General features: G+C 39.7%; 1 protein-coding gene across 4 annotated transcripts in view; it reads left to right on the forward strand.

The window, feature by feature from the left end:
* The first annotated feature begins 1,473 nt into the window (after window positions 1-1,473).
* Window positions 1,474-19,106, forward strand: part of LOC149264395 (S-adenosyl-L-methionine-dependent methyltransferases superfamily protein) — a 287,352-nt gene continuing 269,719 nt past the window's right edge. For 3 of the 4 annotated variants that reach the window (XM_089428059.1, XM_089428055.1, XM_089428064.1), the window contains exon 1: window positions 1,475-1,916. In XM_089428059.1, the coding sequence (XP_089284185.1) occupies window positions 1,513-1,916 (404 nt within the window). In that variant the 5' untranslated portion in view covers window positions 1,475-1,512. Of the gene's footprint in view, window positions 1,917-19,106 lie in introns of all 4 variants that reach the window. The other variant, XM_089428071.1, reaches the window with a different exon arrangement.

Consider the following 19,106-nt stretch of genomic DNA (forward strand, 5'->3'; position numbering starts at 1 on the left):
AGAGACTAGGAGAAGATTCATTATCAAAACGATTATTATAATCTTTAACTTTTTTAGAATTAATAAAGAAATCAACTAATAGATTATTGTTACATTAAGATTGATTTATATTATTGGAATTATTCTGTTTTAAATAATAGAGTGATTTATAAGGGGATCTGGATAAATTATTATTAAAAGAAGAGTCAATAATATTACTGTAATTATAATTAACCTTGGAAGGAGATAACTAATGGTTAGCATGCATGATAGGGTTATAAATTAAAAAAGTAAAGGTGAATTAGGAGAGAAGTGGGTGCAACGTTGACCAATTTGATTGGTCTTAAGAAAAGAATCAATCTTATTAGTGCATAGTCGTGCAAAATTTTGAATTTGGCAATTGGATGCAGAGTCAAAAAATTTAAGAGTAGAGATATAAGATCTATTATCAATAATGGACTAGATTTGTCTCCCATCTCAACAACATTTCCCCTCATATCCAATTTACCATGGAAAGCAATCCAACAACTCTCTTCCGTTCCAAGATGTCCTTGTAATCCGACTTCCTGATGGCTCCCTAACCCATTAAGTTTACAGAAAAAACGACCCACACTGATTGTTATCTTCATGCCTGATGGCTCCCTAACCCATTAAGTTTACAGAAAAATGACCCACACTGATTGTATCTTCATGCCGATTCTCACCACCACCCCTCCCAAAAATCTGGCATTCTTAAAACCCTCTCCCGAGCCCTTAAAATTTCCGCTTCTGAATTCCTCCCCTTCGAAAAATCCCACATGCTCCAAGCTTTCAGAGCCAAAGGCTATTCCTCTTCTTAAATGAATAAAGCATTCAAGAGCATCTCTAATCCCAGATCCATTAACCCTCCTTCCTCTCCTCCTCAAGACCAAGTTTTTCTCCCTTACATAAAAGGGACCACTGACAAAAAATCTTGTTAAAAAAGACCGTTAAACCCAAACATCTAAAAAAGACCGTTAAACCCAAACATCTAATATGCGTTGATCAAACCAAAATCATTACCTCTATTCTTTTTAGAATTCCAAAATCATTAAAAAGACCCTTGAAACCTTCAAATAAAGAAACACATCAAAAACTTTAATTGAGAAAATTACTATAAAACTACTAAAAACATAAAACAAGACATTCCATGAAATGAATTAAAAAAACTCCTTGTGAGAGTGGCTTCTAAGAAATGAGAGCAGCCAAAACTCCTTCTGAGGGTGGCTTCTAAGAAATGAGAGCAGCCAAAACTCACCGCATAATTTAGTAACTAAATTATATAACCAAACACCATAGACACCGTATTAGAAAAGGTGTTTAAAATGGTGAAATGAACTTGACCATGGCCTTGGCCTGTGTTTCGTAACCTTATTTTTCTCATTAGAAGTACGCTGAAAATAAATAACTTAAAGGATTTTATTTATGTGTTTATTTGTAATTTAATGAAAATGCTATTTATAGGATAAATATGAAAATTTACTTGCTCATCATCCCTATTGTACCTGGTTCAAGATGGCTATGAACGGATCGCATAGGCTGCGTTCATTTTCCTACACACCTAATACTACAGCCATTTCATGGAAATGCAACTCTGTTGTGGGACATTCATCTTTATTTTTCGAGAAACCTGATGCTAATCGAGTTTCCAGAGCAAGATTTTGTATAAGAGCGAAGGAAGGAACAATTACGCCTAAACACACCAAGAGGTTGAAATCCTTGAGGAATTGGACAGTTACTTCTCGCAAGAAACCGAGAAAACTTGACAGAACCCATGATAATTTAAAACTTGCATTAACTGAAGCTGAAGAGCAGGGTAATTCCCAGATTTCGAGACCCGTTAGTTGTACCAACATTGACGACCGGGAAGACGTAGAACATGACTTAGAAACAGCTTTGCAGTGCGAGCATTTTCAGGAGTATGTATATATTCTTGCTCTTAGCATTAAAGGCTTTATGTTTTGTGTAATAATCAGTTTCTGTCATGCTTTTAAGTCTCTATTTATTTAATTCTGCTCAGAATGAATGACTGAGTCGTTAAATTCAATTCCTAAACTAGGAGGAATAACATTCTCAAGTGTTCTGAAACACGATGAGCAGGGGCAGTGGAAACCGAGAGGCTTAAAAAACAGAATATGCACGTTCTTAAGTATATATACACACTGGATACTCTTTTCCCTTCCGTGAGGGTATGGACACTCTTTTCCATTCCATAAGGGCATATGAGTAGTACAAACTGGTCTCGTAATTGAACACTTTGGTTAAAATTCTTCCTACATGTTAAAAGTAGTTCCAAACAGATAAAAAAATCTTTAAAAATATATGTATATATTTCATAAAATATCTCTCTCTCTATATTCCATTCCATTTCCTGGAAAATGTCTTGGAAAATGACCTTGAGGAAATCCTCTTGGCACTTTCTCACATTTTGTGAATGGCACCTTGGGTAAATGTGGTCAGAGGACAACATGTACTTCTAACCCACAGGAATTTACCAGACTCGAACCCATGACCTCTCAGCGATCTCCAACTTGAAACTTGTCGCTTTTCGGTTCAAAAGCGATCTCCAGCTTGAAACTTCTCGGTTCAAACATATCGAGAAGAAGGAAACTGAGTATGGACTAACATAGGTCTATATTCATCTTGGGTCTATAAAGCAACAGGTATGTACTATGGAGAGGAAATAAAAAGAAAGCAAGGAACAAACCAGTTGGTGCTTAAAATATTGAACATTGACATGGATCTATCCATGTTGGTTATTGGTGTGTTTTTGGTCCATATTATAGACTTCAATTTTTTTTTTGGTGCGTTCATTTTTTATATTTGTTTTGTTTTGTAAGCTTACCCACATTAGCCATCTCATCAACACTGGGCTGTAGACGTTGAAAATGGTGTAAGCTTCACTTTCAGCTAGACCTGACTGTACATTTAATTATTATTGCTATATTAAAGGCTTGTCTAACGTAGACCTCGAGGCTTGTACATGTAGGCAGGTATCTCCTCTTGGTCAAACGGTCCTGTATCTTGAATTGTGTATATATAAACAAATCTCATTTGTAATTATTTCATATCACATGATTTTTTTTCTTTCTTAATATTGTTTGTGTTCATTTTTTAATTTTTTTGATTTGTAAACCTTACCCACATTATCCATCTCATCGACACTAGGTGGTAGATGTTGAAAATGGTGTAAGCTTCACTTTCAGCTACAACCAACCTTATGTTGTAATTATTATTGTGATATTAAAGGCTTGTCTAAGGCAGACCTTGTACATGTAGGCACGTATCACTTCATGGGGAAAGCACCCTGCACCTTGAATTGTGTAAATATAAACAAATTTCATTTGTAATTATTCCATATCACATGATTCTTTTTCATTCTTAATTAAGTGATTGGATTAAGGGCACCCATCAACTCTTTCCCTCTTTCCCTCTCTTCTGTTTGGATTTATTTCTCTATGTGGTACACGTATTTTAAGTCCACTCTCTCTTTGAGTTTGTTCTCCTCTTGGTTGATTTCTCTTCAAAGTGTTGCACTGCCCTGGTGCTGGTTTCTTCTTCTCTCTATTGTAGAATTTGGGTTTGTATTGTTTCTTTTCAATTCTCTTGCTATTTGTTACACCTCATATTGTATGAGGTTCCACATTGTGATTTTCATCACATTGATGGAGATTTGTTTCTGGTTCCTTGAAGCTATTGGACCAACTTGGGTAATTCATATTCATGGAGCCCTTTCTCTTCATGTCATCATATCATTTGATGGAGATCTTTGGTTTGGGGAAGTTTCTCTTCCCATGGTTGGATGATTATGCCTATTGGTTTGGTGGTCTCCTTGCTTGTTCTTGCCGTATCGATCACGTGTTGGTATATATTTGCTGATATCTTGTAGCATGCTATCACATATTTGGTTTGGTTTTGGGATACTTGCTTATCTTGGATGTGCTACACCTGGTTTAGGGTGATGGTTGTGGCCCCCCTATGGGTTAGATAATTTGGTGGGAAGTAAATTCATGATGTTGTTGAAGTCTCCTAGTGACTTAATGTGTTAATGTATGATGTTGGTGTCACTAGGATTGGGTGCTCTACATGGTCCTCATGCACTGGATTTGTGATGAGGGACATGCTTGATGGTGGGATGATTCGTGTTGCTTTTGTGGGATCTTTGGGTTGATATAGCTTAATGATGTAACATTTGCTAGACATCACTAGTGAGGAATGTGTTTGATGATGTTAGTACAGCGTCATGGGTGTACCTTTGTTAAGTTTGAGTTAGAAGGGGGTGTATTGCATATGATTTGATACTGATCCTGTTGAAATTTGGGTAGCTCGGAAGGCATTTCCGAGAGGAGAAAACCCACCAAAAGTAAGTTGGTTGGGAAAAGTACCCAAGTGTTTGGGGTTTTGGACCTAGAGTTATGGGTTTGGGACCTAAGTTAACAAATTTATTATTCTAATTAATTATTAATGGTTGACTGGGTAAAACCTTAAAGGACCAAGGGTTCGCTAAATAACCTAAGGCAAAAGTATAAATAAGGAGCCAAAGGAGAGGCTCATAACAAGTGTGATGGACTACACTTGTGCAAGGTGAAAAGCCCTAGAAGAGGATGCAAACCTGAGAGAGTTTCCGAAGCTCAAAGGAGAATTTTGTCTAGTGCAAGGTGCAACCAGCTAGGAGGGAGACAAAAGCATGTTTGATAGGGAACCTGAGCCAGTTGGAAGGGCCATGTAAGCAAAGAGTCTAGTTGTGGAGGGCCGAGGCCTAGATCCTAGTGAATCGTTGTGGAATAGAAGGCCTAGTTAAGGCCAGAAGAAGGTCTATGCCAAGTTTTGTGGATGGAAGGGCTGGTTTGCCCTAGCCACAAGCAGCAAGTTCTATAAGAAGGCTATAGAAAAGATCTAAGCAAGTTTAGGGCTGACTGTAGGATTCGAAACCCCGTAAGGCCAATTGAGCCAACAAAGGAAGGGCCACTGATGCTTAAAGAGCTATTGAAGAAGATCGAGGGTCTAAGGGGTTGGACTTGTTGAATTTTGTAGCTATGGTTAGTCTTCATAATGTTTCATTTATACTTGTAATGATGAAATATAAATCATATTTGTAAAAGAAATTTAATTTGAAGTGTATTCTTCATTCTTGCAAGAAAAAGAAAATATTTATTTGTTTTATATTCAAAAGAAATTTATAAAGGCATGTTCTTCATGACCTTATCTTAAGCAAGAAAATGAAAATTCGAATTTGCATTTTTGACATCACAAGATGCTCAAGTCGGCCCTGCCCAAGAGATACCTATTTGACCGCCTCCATCATGTATATATAAAGAGTACTTGGCTCCACTCCAAACATAATTTCGCATCACATCATTAAGTATATCTCTGATCCAAAATAGTGAAGGAGGACGAAGGAAAGGAAGGCCGAGTAGAAGAAGAAGAAGAAACTGAGCTCAAGGAAGAATCTTCTAGCACGTGTGAACTCTTTGCTGCCCTCGCACGTGTGATTACAGGTCCAAACTTCAGTGGTATAAGTCTAGTCAAAGGTCTGAAATTCTAAGATAACGAGTGGCCGAAATTCGGCCCCTATTGCAGAGCTAGTGCGAGTTTGAGAAGAGGCATTTTGAAGTGATTTGGGAAGTTTGACTTGGCATCTTGGGCATATTATGGTTCTCATCTTGTTGGTTAGTTTGACTTTGATGTATCTCTTGTTGCATTGGTTCTCTAAGGAAAAGGTTGGCTGGGTTTTCCCCCTTAGTGGGTTTTCCCAAGGTAAAATCTTCTTGTCTCTTTGTTCATTGTGATCTCTATTTCTCTATTGGCTCTATGGTTGAATTTATAAATGTATAATTGGTTAATTATACATTGAAAGAGAAAAATAAACATCTACGTCATTGGAAGTAATTATCAAGTTTCAGAAATAAGTACTTGTATCTATTGTATTGGAAAAATCAATAGGACTGTGGTTGGAGAAGTGGCCACAAGTTCTAGATTAGGCTGCAACCTGAGTAAGACCATTTGGAATCAAAGAATGAGGATCTAGGGTCTGCTGGAAATGGAACAACCAGTAAAGGTCTGGATGAGAGTGAATAATGGTCCGAGGAGCTGGTGTTAATTTGGCAGCTCAGTGACAAATTCCAACCATGAGACTAGATTCCTCTTTTCGAGAGGACCAATTTTGACTATTGAAGTGCTCAATTTGGACAAGGGAAAGTGTATTTTTGATGAAAAACCCACATGTGCACAAAGGTCAAGTCGGCCCTAATAGGAAAATGGACACCCTTGGAAGCCTATAAATACAAGTGACCTCAAGCTCATTTGGACATCACCAAGCATCTTCTTCTTCTCTTCTTCATTGATTGGTTTGCACAGGTTTGAGGCTGGGTCGCGAAGATTGGTTCGTATAGTTTCGAGATGACAGGGTTTGAAGCTCGCACGTGTGTTTAGGGTTTTGGTTTCCAACCACGGGCTTGTCAAAGGCAGATTTCGACTACAACCATAGGCAAGTAGGCTCATCCATGCAGTTGGAAACTCTCAACTGCACGTTCACCTCTTCCTCTGTGTGGTTGGGCTCTAGGGTTACAATTTGACATTTGACTGCAGTTGACCGCAAACAGGAGAAGTTGTCTCTGATCAGGATTGATGCTGGGAACATATTTCTAAATGTTGTTGGGTTAATTTTGCTGGATGATTTTGTATTGGCTCATTGTACTCTTTGCTGAACATTTTATGACAATCTAATAAAAGAAGAATTTCAAAGGGTTTTCCCCATAGTGGGTTTTTCCCTGGTCATTGACTGAAAATTTGGTGTCTCTTGTTGATGTGTTGATTGTCTCCTTTGTCATTGCATTTACTGTTCTATCTTCAATTACTGTTGATGATTGGAAATATTAATTATTGTTGAAAGATTCTAATTGAAGAATTGAATTGGGCTAAAGTAATTGAATCAACATAGAGCAGTGTGAAATTTAACATGGTATTAGAGCTAAGGTGAAGGACAAGCCCAAAAGGAGACAAGAATTGAAGCAATCATCTTTGGAAAGTTGAAGGAGCCTATCTAATCAAGTCAAGATGTCTTCCTCTCACTTCAAGGAAAATGAGAAGTTGGGTGACTCATCTAACTTTGCCACTTGGAAGATCAGGTTGGAGATCATAGCTGATAACAATGATGTTTTGGAATACATTCAAGGAAAGGTACTTGAGCCTCTAGAGGATCCTTTTGCAACTGCCAAGAACAAGTACAAGAAAGTTGAGTTAAAAAGCAAGGAAATTATAGCTGATTGTTTACAAGATAATTTACTTGCTTATGTTGGAAATTTGAAGAAGTCTAAGGACATGTAGGATAAGCTAGCTGGCATGTATGAAGTCAACAATTTGAATGAAATCATCTCCTTGAAAGATCAACTCAAAGATATTAAGATGAATGAAGGAGAGTTTGTGCAATCCTACATTATGAGGATATCTCGTCTTAGAGATCAACTGTAGAGAGTCGGGGAAACTGTGCTTGACCTGAAATTGATAAAAGGTATTACAGACTATGTGTGAAGTTGCCTATGTTACTTAGTGCAATGGATCGATAAGATTGCGAATAACACAGACACTTAAACAATTATAAAAACACAATCAGACACATCAACACAAGCAAAATTGATAAAGGAGTTCACCAGACTTCCTGGCTATGTCTCCTGGTCCTAGCTTCCAGTGCTGACCTCTTTATTATGTCTTCAAATGGTTGTTATAGGTGTGAGCTCAAAAACAGAGTCTCAACACAGAAATGGAACTCACCACTATGTTCCGCTCGAAACTTCAAGTCGAAATGAGCATACACACGACCGTACTGGTCACCCTGACCTCCAGACCCCCTGGAATGGTTCACAATACACTCCTCTATCAACTTTTCTGTGTTATGGTGTTTATATAACACGTTTTAGTTACAAATTGCAATAAACGTGGAACAAATACGTTTATAATAGAAATAGGCTATAAACGAAAGGACCGGCGGGCGCGGGTGGACCCCAACCGTTTGACCTTTCCTCGACACTGATCTCGAGAACAAACCATCTGACAGCTGTCGCGTCCCGCTCTTCAACTGATCTGGACAACTTGCACTGTTGATCTGTCCTCTGCCATCCGACAGTTGTCGCGCGGTTTCGCGCTCCAACTAGCACGTTCGCTATTTCTCCGAAGGCACGCAATAAAGTGGTTTTCGGGAGGCTATGTGTCGAGCGTTGAGTGGAATCACGTGCTCCCGGTCTAAAACCGCTTCCTGCCTTGAGGGCACGCGATAAACCATTTACCGCCCTTCTGTCGGAACTCAAAGAGTTTAGCTCCTTTTTCATAATTTTATCGCGTCCATTTTCCAAGATAACATGCTTGCATGTTTCGACGCGATATGCATCGATCTCCTTTGATTGGAAAATCTCCGCACTTGTTCGCTGATCCCCATCGCCTGTGGTATGAACCAATCACTAACTGCCACATCATCTTCTGCGCTTACATCATCAAGAACCTGTGACTCTTTCCTGGGTTGCCACCTGTCCTGCTGACGTAGGCATTGACTTTTGACCTGAATCTTTAATTGGCTCTATTTTCCTTATCCGAACTCGGATTTGCATGCTGTTTGCACCGTTGGCTTCGTATTCACGAGCACTTCAACATTATTCCATTTTCACCTGTATTTGAAGACTTTTGATCTGGAGGCTATGCTGAATCCATTTTGGATCACCCCTCCCCACTGGAAGCTTTTGGTCCACCAAAAGTTGGTTTTAGCTATTGAGTAAGTGAGGATAAAGTTCCTTCACTTTTCCAATCTCTATCCATCGTGCTTTACTTGGATTTGTACCTTTGAGTCCAACTCGAAGATACTCAACGTTCCCTTGTCGCGAAGTTCTTATCCTCCTATCAAGAACTGTGTCCTCCTGTAACTCATTGAGATACTCGGGCAACAGATCCTCAATGGAAGGTAGCTGACCTTGCTCTTCGGGATCTTCAATCAATGAAGGTTCATACAACCTCAAGTTTTCAACATTAACGACTGAATAGATTTGCATATAAGCTGGTAGATCTAGGCGGAAAGCATTTTCACCAATTTTATCAAGTATTTTGAAAGGACCATATCTAATTGGTTTCAACTTTTTACCTTCCCCTTGCAGTCTTTCTTTGCTGATGTACAACCAGACTTGATCACCAACTTGAAAACTATGCTCAACTCGATGCTTGTCATGTCGCGCCTTATACTTTGCTTGGCTTCTTTCCAGCTGTTCCTGTATTGCCTGGTGAATTTCCTAGATTTTTTCAATGAACTTGGTTGCTTTGTCCACATCACTGTGTCCATCAACTGCTATGTTTTCACCAAAGACAAAATCCAAGGGAGACTTTGGTATAAAACCAAAACAAGTCTTAAAAGGAGATCTCTGAGTAGAAGAATGTTTGGCACGGTTGTAAGCATGCTGCACATAACACAAATGCTCATCCCAAAGTTTGGGATGCTTGCTACAATATCCTCAAAGCAACTGTATCACTGTCCTGTTGACCACTTTTGTTTGACTATCTATTTGTGGATGAAATGTTGTGCTCTTCTTTAACCTTGTGTCCATTAACTCCCATAGATATGATCAGAATTTCCCAACAAATCAAGAATCTCGATCAAATACAATAGAAGTGGGTAACCCAAAATGAACCCATACATTTTGAAAGAACAACTTTGCAGTTTGTTCAGCTGTGACCTGTTTATTACATGGTATCAAAATACACATCTTACTGAACCTATCCACAATCACATACAAATAATCATGACCTTTTCTAGACTTTGGCAATCCTCCAACAAAATCCATGGAAACACTTTCCCAAGGACGAGAAGGAGTTGGAAGTGGAGTACAAGCTTAATTTTCTATTACTTGGCTTGCTTGTAGCACACATAGTACATCCTTTGATATATCTAGAAATTGTTTCATGCATTCGTGGCCAATAACATAACCTTTGCAATTGTGCAACTGTTTCACTTACACCAAAATGACCTGATATGAGAGAAGTATGTGCTTCTCGAATTATGTTAACTCTTTCAGTTTGTGGAATGCATAACTTTCCCAAATGATATAAGAGTTTGTCCTTAATGTAGTAATCCAATTCTTCTACCTACTTTCCATGACTTAAAGTTGCATATACATCCTTAAAATCTGTATCTTGAGCATATTGTTCAATGTAACTTTCATGAATTACTGAATTATGCTTAAATATAGTGGATGCATTTATGATCGGTCTTGATAACGTGTCTGCAACCTTATTATGTATGCTCTTCGTATATTTGATAACAAGATGAAATTGCTGTAGAAAACCCATCCACCTGTAATGTTTTGATTGTTGCAATTTAGTTTGTGAGTGTAAATATTGAAGTGGTTGATGATTTGTGTGTATGATTGTTTCCTTACCCATTATATAATGTTTCCACTTTTTAACACTCTGAACTAATGCATACAATTCTTTATCATATGTAGGATAGTTAACTATCGCTGATGTAAATGTCTCAGAATGAAAGCATATAGGCTTTCGGTGCTGCATCAACACTGCCCCCATGGCATATTCACTTGCATTTGTCTTGATTTCAAATGGATGCTGAAGATCTGGCAGTGCGAGTACTGGTGCTGTACTGATCTTTTCTTTCAATGTGTCGAAGGCTTTCTGCTGTTTGCCTCCCCACTGAAACACCTGTTTCACACTTGTCAAAGCATGTAAAGGCGCTGCAATCGACGAAAAGCTAGCAATAAACTTTCTCCAATATTGCGCTGCCCCTAAGAAACTTCGAACTTCTGTAGCAGATTTGGGTTTAGGCCAGTTCACAATGACTTCAACCTTAGAGGGATCTATCTTCAATTCATCGCCTCCTACAATATAACCCAAATAATTCAAAGATGTCTTGCCAAATTCACATTTTGACAGTTTCACATAGAGATTTTCTCTTTTTAAAACATCTAAAACCTGCTTTACATGCTTTACATGTTCATCCCAAGTCTTACTAAAAACAAGAATATTATCTAAATAGACTATTACAAAATCATCAATAAATGGTCTAAATACATCATTCATGACTCGCATAAATGTAGCAGGAGCATTAGTTAAGCCAAAAGGCATAACCAACCACTCATAAAGTCCTTGCTTCGTCTTAAAAGCAATTTTCCATACATCATGTTCTGCAACTCTGATCTGATGGTAGCCGCTTCGCAAGTCTAATTTAGAAAAGTAAACTGCATCTTTTAATTGATCTAATAAATCATCAATACGAGGAAGAGGATAATGATTCTTGATCATAATTTTATTTAGTGCTCTAAAATCAATGCACATTCTCCACGAACCGTCTTTCTTTCGCACCAACACAATTGGTGATCCGCACGGTGATGTGCTTGGTTGTATAAACCCTTTATCGAGCAACTCCTGTACCTGCTTCTTTATCTCTGCATTCTCTAAAGCTGATAACCTGTACATTCCAATGTTAGGTAGTGGAGCATCTTGCTGCAAATAAATATCATGTGCTATCTCTCGCTTGGGTGGAAGCCCCTTAGGCTCTTTAAACAAAATATCATAATCAGAAACAACTTTAACTAAATCTGCTTTTTGTTTAGGATTACAACCTTGGAATGCATCGGATTTATCAGGATCCTTTGCCTTTACAATCATTAGTAAAAATTGCTTACTTGAATTTACTATTCTTTTCATCTGTCCTGAGTTTATGAGAGAGAAGTTATCTTTAATTTTATGAGCTCTTACAATATACTCAATTCCATCCTTAGTGAGTTGATACTTATTTTCAGCTCGATAGAAGATAGCCTTTTTATCGTACAAGTATGGACTCATATGTCCAATGGGACTATATCTAATTCAACCTCATCTACAAATGTTGAACCAATAGCAAATCGAAGTTTACATTGTCTTATAACTTGTAGCTTTGTTTTATCACACACCCAACCTAATGGATATGGCTTCTTATGAGGTTTTGTTTCTAGACCCAACTTCTTTACAATTGTTTCAGAAATCAAATTTACTTGTGATCCACTATCAAATAAAGTATCAATTTTAGTGTGCTTGGAAATGACTCTAATATGAAATAGCTCATTTCTTTTCCTCTCATTACTTTCATTATCAACAGAATGTGAAGAATTACTTGTAGATGCTTTAGAATCTTTACCTTTTATACCTGTGGCTGTAACTGTTGTTTCGTCACCTGAGTCTAACCCCAAGTCCTTTTGAATAGCAGCAACATTCTTTCGCTCTTTACCCCGAACTTCTTAGGCTTTAGTTCTGGATGCAAAGACCAGCAGTGTGCCTCATCGTGTCCTTCCTTCTTACAATGAGTGCATGAAGGTTTATCCTTCTTTACAGTGTTTGTTTTCCTCTCATTCCATTTCAGTTTCTTCTTTCCTTTATTCTTGTTACCAAAAGATTTGGATGACTTCCCAACATTCGGGGTTACATTTTTACCTCTAGCCTCTAGATGAATCGCTTGGACTGACACATCATCTAAGCTAGTGGGATTAAACATAAGTATAGTATGCTTCAAATAACTATGAAGACCACCTATATATTTTAACAATGTCTTTGGTGAGTCCAATGATATTCCTAATGTTAAAGCTCTTTTACGAAATTCTTGAGTATAACTCTGTACACTTTGACCCTTCAATTGACGTAATGTCTGCCAACTCATCATTGCTTGCTGCATATAAGCCAAAGGATAAAATTGCTTTTTAATGGTAGAAACAAATTCATTCCAAGTTGAAATGATTTTACCGTGTTTTTGAAGATCTGCTTGTGTCTTGCCTTCCCACCACACAAGTGCAGTTCCTCCAAGTTGAAGGCTAGCACCAGCTGAATCTTCGTCCTTTCTGAATCAACTTTCTGCACCCTGCAATATACATCAATTTGCCTTATGTAATTATCTAGCTTTTCTGCATTAAGTTCTCCATCATAAATTGGCAAATCAAATTTTACATCTAATCTGATCAAAGAGGTTTTCCTTTTCTTCTTCTTAGTAGAACTAGTTTTATGAGAAGAAGACGATGACGATGACGATGATGGTGATGATGGAGGAGATGGTGGAGGCTTTTCTCCTTTTCCTTTATCTTCTTTCTCTGGAGGGACAAAAAGAAAAGGTTCCTCTGTTCCTTTGTCTGGGTTAGGTGATGAAGTACCTTCACCTTTACCCTTTTTAAATTCATTATACATTTCTTCCACCATGGCACGTATCGTCATGAAACTATCCAAGAACTGGGATTCTGACCCAAGTGGAGTTTCATCTGCCATCCTTCTTTGTGAAAAGACCCTTCCAATCTCTGGATTCGCCTCAACAAGTTCACCTTCACCTCGTTCGAGCCTTAACCTAGTCAGCATTCAAATATCCACACAAACTTGTCAAACCTTAAAAACCTTAAGCTCTGATACCACTTGATCTGAAATTGATAAAAGGTATTACAGACTATGTGTGAAGTTGCCTATGTTACTTAGTGCAATGGATCGATAAGATTGCGAATAACACAGACACTTAAACAATTATAAAAACACAATCAGACACATCAACACAAGCAAAATTGATAAAGGAGTTCACCATACTTCCTGGCTACGTCTCTTGGTCCTAGCTTCCATTGCTGACCTCTTTATCATGTTTTCAAATGGTTGTTACAGGTGTGAGCTCAAAAACAGAGTCTCAACACAAAAATGGAACTCACCACTATGTTTTGCTCGAAAATTCGAGTCGAAATGAGCATACACACGACCATATTGGTCACCCTGACCTCTCGACCCCCTGGAACGGTTCACGATACACTCCTCTGTCAACTTTTCTATGTTCTTGTGTTTATATAACACTTTTTGGTTACAAATTGCAATAAACGTGGAACAAATACGTTTATAATAGAAACAGGCTATAAACGAAAGGACTGGCGGACGCGGGTGGACCCCGACCCTCCGGCCTTTCCCCGACACTGATCTTGAGAACAAACCATTTGACGGCTGTCGCGTCCTGCTCTTCAACTGATCCGGACAACCTGCACCGTTGATCTGTCCTCTGCCATCCGACGGCTGTCGCGCGGTTTCGTGCTCTAACTAGCACGTTTGTTATTGCTTCGAAGGCACACAATAAAGTGGTTTTTGGGAGGCTACGTGTCGAGCACTGAGTGGAATCACGTGCTCTCAGTCTAAAACCGCTTCCTGCCTTGAGGGCACGTGATAAACCATTTACCGCCCTTCTGTCAGAACTCAAAGAGTTTAGCTCCTTTTTCATAATTTTATTGCATCCGTTTTCCAAGATAACATGCTTGCATGTTTCGATGTGATATGCGTCGATCTCCTTTGATCGGACAATCTCTGCACTTGTTCGCTGATCCCCATCGCCTGTGGTTTGAACCAATCACCGACTGCCACATCATCTTCTGCGCTTACATCATCAAGAACCTGTGACTCTTTCCCGGGTTGCCACCTGTCCTACTGACATAGACATTGACTTTTGACCTGAACCTTTAATTGGCTCTATTTTCCTTATTCGAACTCGGATTTGCATGCTGTTTGCACCGTTGGTTTCGTATTCACGAGCACTTCAACATTATTCCATTTTCACTTGTATTTGAAGACTTTTGATCTTGAGGCTATGGTGAATCCATTTTGGATCAGTGCTTGACAGGGAATTGGTGATTGTAACCCTTAGAGGTCTCTGTCCTATTTGGGAAACCTTCATTACCACTATCAATAATAATAATGTTTTACCGTCATTTGATGAGATCGCCGGAAAGCTCACTCAAGAAGAGTCAAGGATGGTTTCTACAGGAAGGATACAAAAGCATGAAGAAGGAGAGCCCATTGCATTTGTCACTCATGACAAGAAGAAGAAAGGAAAAGGGGGTCCATCAAGTTCAAGAAAGCCTCCTCCTTGAAATTCAAATAGAACGAATGGAAGAGTCAAGGAATCATTGCTTATTGAATGATACAATTGTCACAAGAACGGACACTATGTTCGAGATTGCCCTGAGAAGAAAAATGGTCCTCGCTATAGCGCTAGAAGCAACAATAACAGGTTTAATAATCAAAGAAGAAGAGATGATCGAAGGAATGATCATAATGGAAGAGATGAAAGAAGGAGAAGAGATGCTCCAAGCGATTATGAAGAAGATCATCGTCCTCAAAAGAAGTCAAGATATCCCAGTATGAAATTAATGTTGCAAATCTATTTTAATATATTCTTATTGTTGCTCTCACTAGTTCCTCTCCTCTGGATTCGTGGGATAGTTGGCTGGTGTTAGTTTTTGTAGCATCAGATGTGTTCTAGCCTTGAAATTTTGTGGAGAGGCTAGAATACATGAGATCTCCAAAACCCAGAAATCGTTTCTGGAAATTCCGCCTAGAAATGACTTAATTAGATTATTAACCAATTTTTAAATATTTCCTAAGTCTAAACTTAGGGAATATGGTTAATTAATCAGTGTTAATTAAGTCAAGGCGAGAATCATCTAGAAACTCACACGGATCGATCCAGAGATGATCCTAGCCATTGATTAAGTTTTAATCTTGGTCGTTGGTGCTCCAACAGAGGATTATAAGAGGAGGTCGATGTGGTGATGGAGAAGACACTTGTGAGGTTTGATTTTTGAGCAGATCGATTTCTAGAGTAGTAGCAGTCAATTGCTGGAGAGAGAGCTAGAGATCGAAGCAGTGAGAGAGGGGCAGAGACAGTGAAGTTGGAGGAAGATTTCTAGATCCGGTGAGTGCATTTGCAGAGAGGCAGAAGAGCCACAAAGAGGTTGATGCTGGGGCAACGTAGTAGCCTCTAGAGGCAGTTTTGATTCTGCTGGGGAAAGTCGAGTTTCAGTGCCAGAAGCTGGACAAAGGTTCCGGGGGATAGGAGAGACATTTTCCTAGGCAGTAGCGGACTAGACGACTTGAGAAGAGGCTGATCTAGATTGAGCGTAGAAGGGACTGCGCTAGGGTGACACAGAGCTAGCGCAGAGGAAGTTTGGACGACTCACTTGGAGCTGCCGTCAGAGCCAGAATTTGCTTGTGGGGTGAGGAAAATTCCTCACTAGATTTTTCACAGTATTTTCTCTGCAGGATTGCCAGTATTCAGCATCCAGATTGTACCTAGATTATATAAATGCTGCTTAATAATAAAACCCTTAGCTGCTGCATTGATTTTCTCAAGTTGGGTTTTTTTCCGGGGACTTTTTTCCAAAAATAACTATGTTATTTTTATGTGTGTGCTAGCATTTCTTCTAGCGTTTATTCTTCCACAATTTTATTTGTGTAGACTACAGTGTGATTTATTCAGTATTTGTCGTAGCAAACAACGAATAAATTGTTAAATTAAATTAACAATTAGGACAATAATTTCCAGTTGTTGCAATAGGATTCCAGTTTGTAATTTTCACAGTTGATTGATAGTGGGGCCACTCATCATTTCTCTGGGTATAAGGAAGTTCTCTCTAATTTGGTAGAAAGGGAGTCAAATTTGAAAATTATTCTTGCAGACAACTCCACTCATTTTGTTAAAGGTTTTGGGTCTATCAAATTTCATTTGGATTTTGGGGAATCTGTTTTTCTCTGTGATGTGATGTAGTGTCGGGGTTGAAGAAGAATTTGGTATCAATATCTGCTTTGAAAGACAAAGAGATAAGGGTTGCCTTCATCAAGGGAAAGGTTCTTACTTGGCCTATTGGATCCCCTATGAGAGACGCATTTACATTGGGATTGAGATTTGAAGGACTCTATAGGGTCACTGGTAGACCTCTCCTAGCATTGGTCCATGATACTAATCATCTAAGCGAGCTATGGCACTGAAGATTGGCCCATCATCATTATGATGCTCTCCCAAAATTGAAGAAATTGGTCTTCGGAATTCTTGATGGTCAAGCCCATCATGATGGGATATGTCCTGGATGTGCTAGTAGGAAAAAGACAGGGGGACCATTCCTGTAACGACCTGCAGCTCCGCCCGAAGTGCGACCGCGGTTGGAGGCTTGAACGAGCGTGCGGTTTAGGTAAAGTGCGAAGCTCAGACTTAGTGTGCGAGTTATGCGAGTGCGTAGAAGGAGGGCGAGGCATGTATATAGGCGTGGGAGCATGGAGAGTTGCCTACGAGCCGACCCGACTTGGAAGCAAAAGCCGACGGTGAATTGTGGAGAAGTATGGGTGTGTTTAAGAGCGTGGGCAGGTCGGCTGGGTAGCTGCGACCTTGCCCAACGCTCATATATATTGGGAGAGCGTTGGAGCTCATTTCATCACTTGCTCATCGCTAAAACATGTAAAGAGGAGTGCGCAGAACTAGAAGGTGGTCGCAACAAGATAGGAGGGCGCAGATTTGGGTGATGCGCCCGTTCTTGGGCGAGGCCGCACGGAGGTAGTAGCATTTCTTGGTTTGGGTGAAGGGCGCGAGTGGAGGTCGCCCGCCGGTTGGAGTAGGGCGTGCACGGGTGTGTGGCGCCCAGGTTATGCGACGGAGCGCCCGACGGTGAAATGTTGGTGGGCGCCCGGTTTGTGCGACGACTTGGCACAGGTTCTTGGGCGACTCGGGTGAGCGCCCGCCCGTCGTGCAAGTGTGCACGGTGACTTGGTGAAGTGTTGAGATTGTGAACGAAGGTGTGTCTCGGGTAGAGGCGCCCGTGTGTGGTGACTTGGAGGCGGCCCAAGTTGGGCAAAAAACACGATTGTGAAACGAGGTGAACGAAGGGTTGGTGAGTTGTGCGGCGACCGTGTTGGGCAACCGAGTTTGCCGGAGTTGTGAAAATCGACTAAGTGTAAATTTGGGGTTTCCCAAGATTTAACTTGTAAAGCTGTGTAACATTGAAGATTGTATAATATATTGATTCGGGCAGACTCATATTGCAGGGAGTTGCCCCTCCCTTTATACTGTTGTGCATTTCTCTTGTATAATGTTGTTTATGTGAATGTTATGGGCTTTCACTTGTATAAAGGAACACATTAATAATGCTTGATAACGAAAATAAAACTAAGTATGAAATGTTAGGCGTAGTCTACAATCGTAAGTATTGGTGAAAAGAAAACGATTGGTAGTGCCGCACCTCGCTATAAGCGGTTGAAAGACTACCGTAGGTGTAGGGGCGTGACAATTCCCCTCTAGCGAGAACAAGACGAAGGACATCCTCCAACTCATTCATTCGGACATATGTGGTCCGAGGCCCTACATTATGAAGGTGGCCATCTCTACTACATCACCTTCATTGATGACTTCTCAAGAAAGACACGGATATATTATTTGAAGCACAAGGATGAATCCTTCGAAATGTTTAAGGAGTTCAAAGCTTTGGTCGAAAATCAAACAGGGAAGAAAATTAAGATCTTCAGGTTCGACAATGGTGGAGAGTACATTTCGAATGAGTTCATTGATTTTTGCAAGAAGGAAGGTATTAAGAAAGAGACGATTTTGCCCTATAATCCCGAAGAAAATGGAGTGGCTGAAAAAAAGAATAGGTCTATTGTAGACGCTGCTCGTGCCATGCTCCATGATCAAAAGTTGGCGAAGTTCCTTTGGGGAGAAGCAATGAATGTTGTCGTATATGTTCAAAACGGGGTGCCTCATCAAGCATTGGACAATAAGACCCCTGAAGAAGTGTTCACAGGTGTCAAGCCTGATGTTGGCCATCTCTTTATCTTTGGCTGCCTTGTATATTTCCATGTACCAAAGGACAAAAGAGGCAAGCTGGAAGCTACAAGAAGAAAAGGTATGTTTGTTGGATACTGTGAAAATTCTAAAGCATTTAGAATATATATTCTTGGTCAGAGGAAGGTTGAAATTAGTAGGTTTGTATTAGCAGGTTTGTAATGTTCGATGAAGATGCTTCCCTTGGGAAAGTAAGGGACCTTCCTCCACCTCCTCCTACTGAGAAGAAGAACGATGATATGAATATTTTAGATGGTCCTTCCGTGCCTGAATCCGAGAGAGACATTGGATGCTTAGTTGTACTTTCTTGTTCGCATACTTTGATTTAGTAGCCCTTCATGACTTCATCCTGATATTGCTTCAACATCAAATGGTGCTTTTGCTGGATGGCTTCTTCATCATGAAATTTTTGTAGAGTTGAATTAGTTATCTGCACCTTACTATCTCCAAGGCCTTCATAGGTGTCAAGGGTCCT

The sequence above is a fragment of the Pinus tabuliformis genome, chromosome 6 (genome assembly GCF_031772625.1).
Source record: "Pinus tabuliformis cultivar Carrire ecotype Pingquan chromosome 6, CPIR1, whole genome shotgun sequence".
Classification (NCBI taxonomy): Eukaryota; Viridiplantae; Streptophyta; class Pinopsida; order Pinales; family Pinaceae; genus Pinus; species Pinus tabuliformis.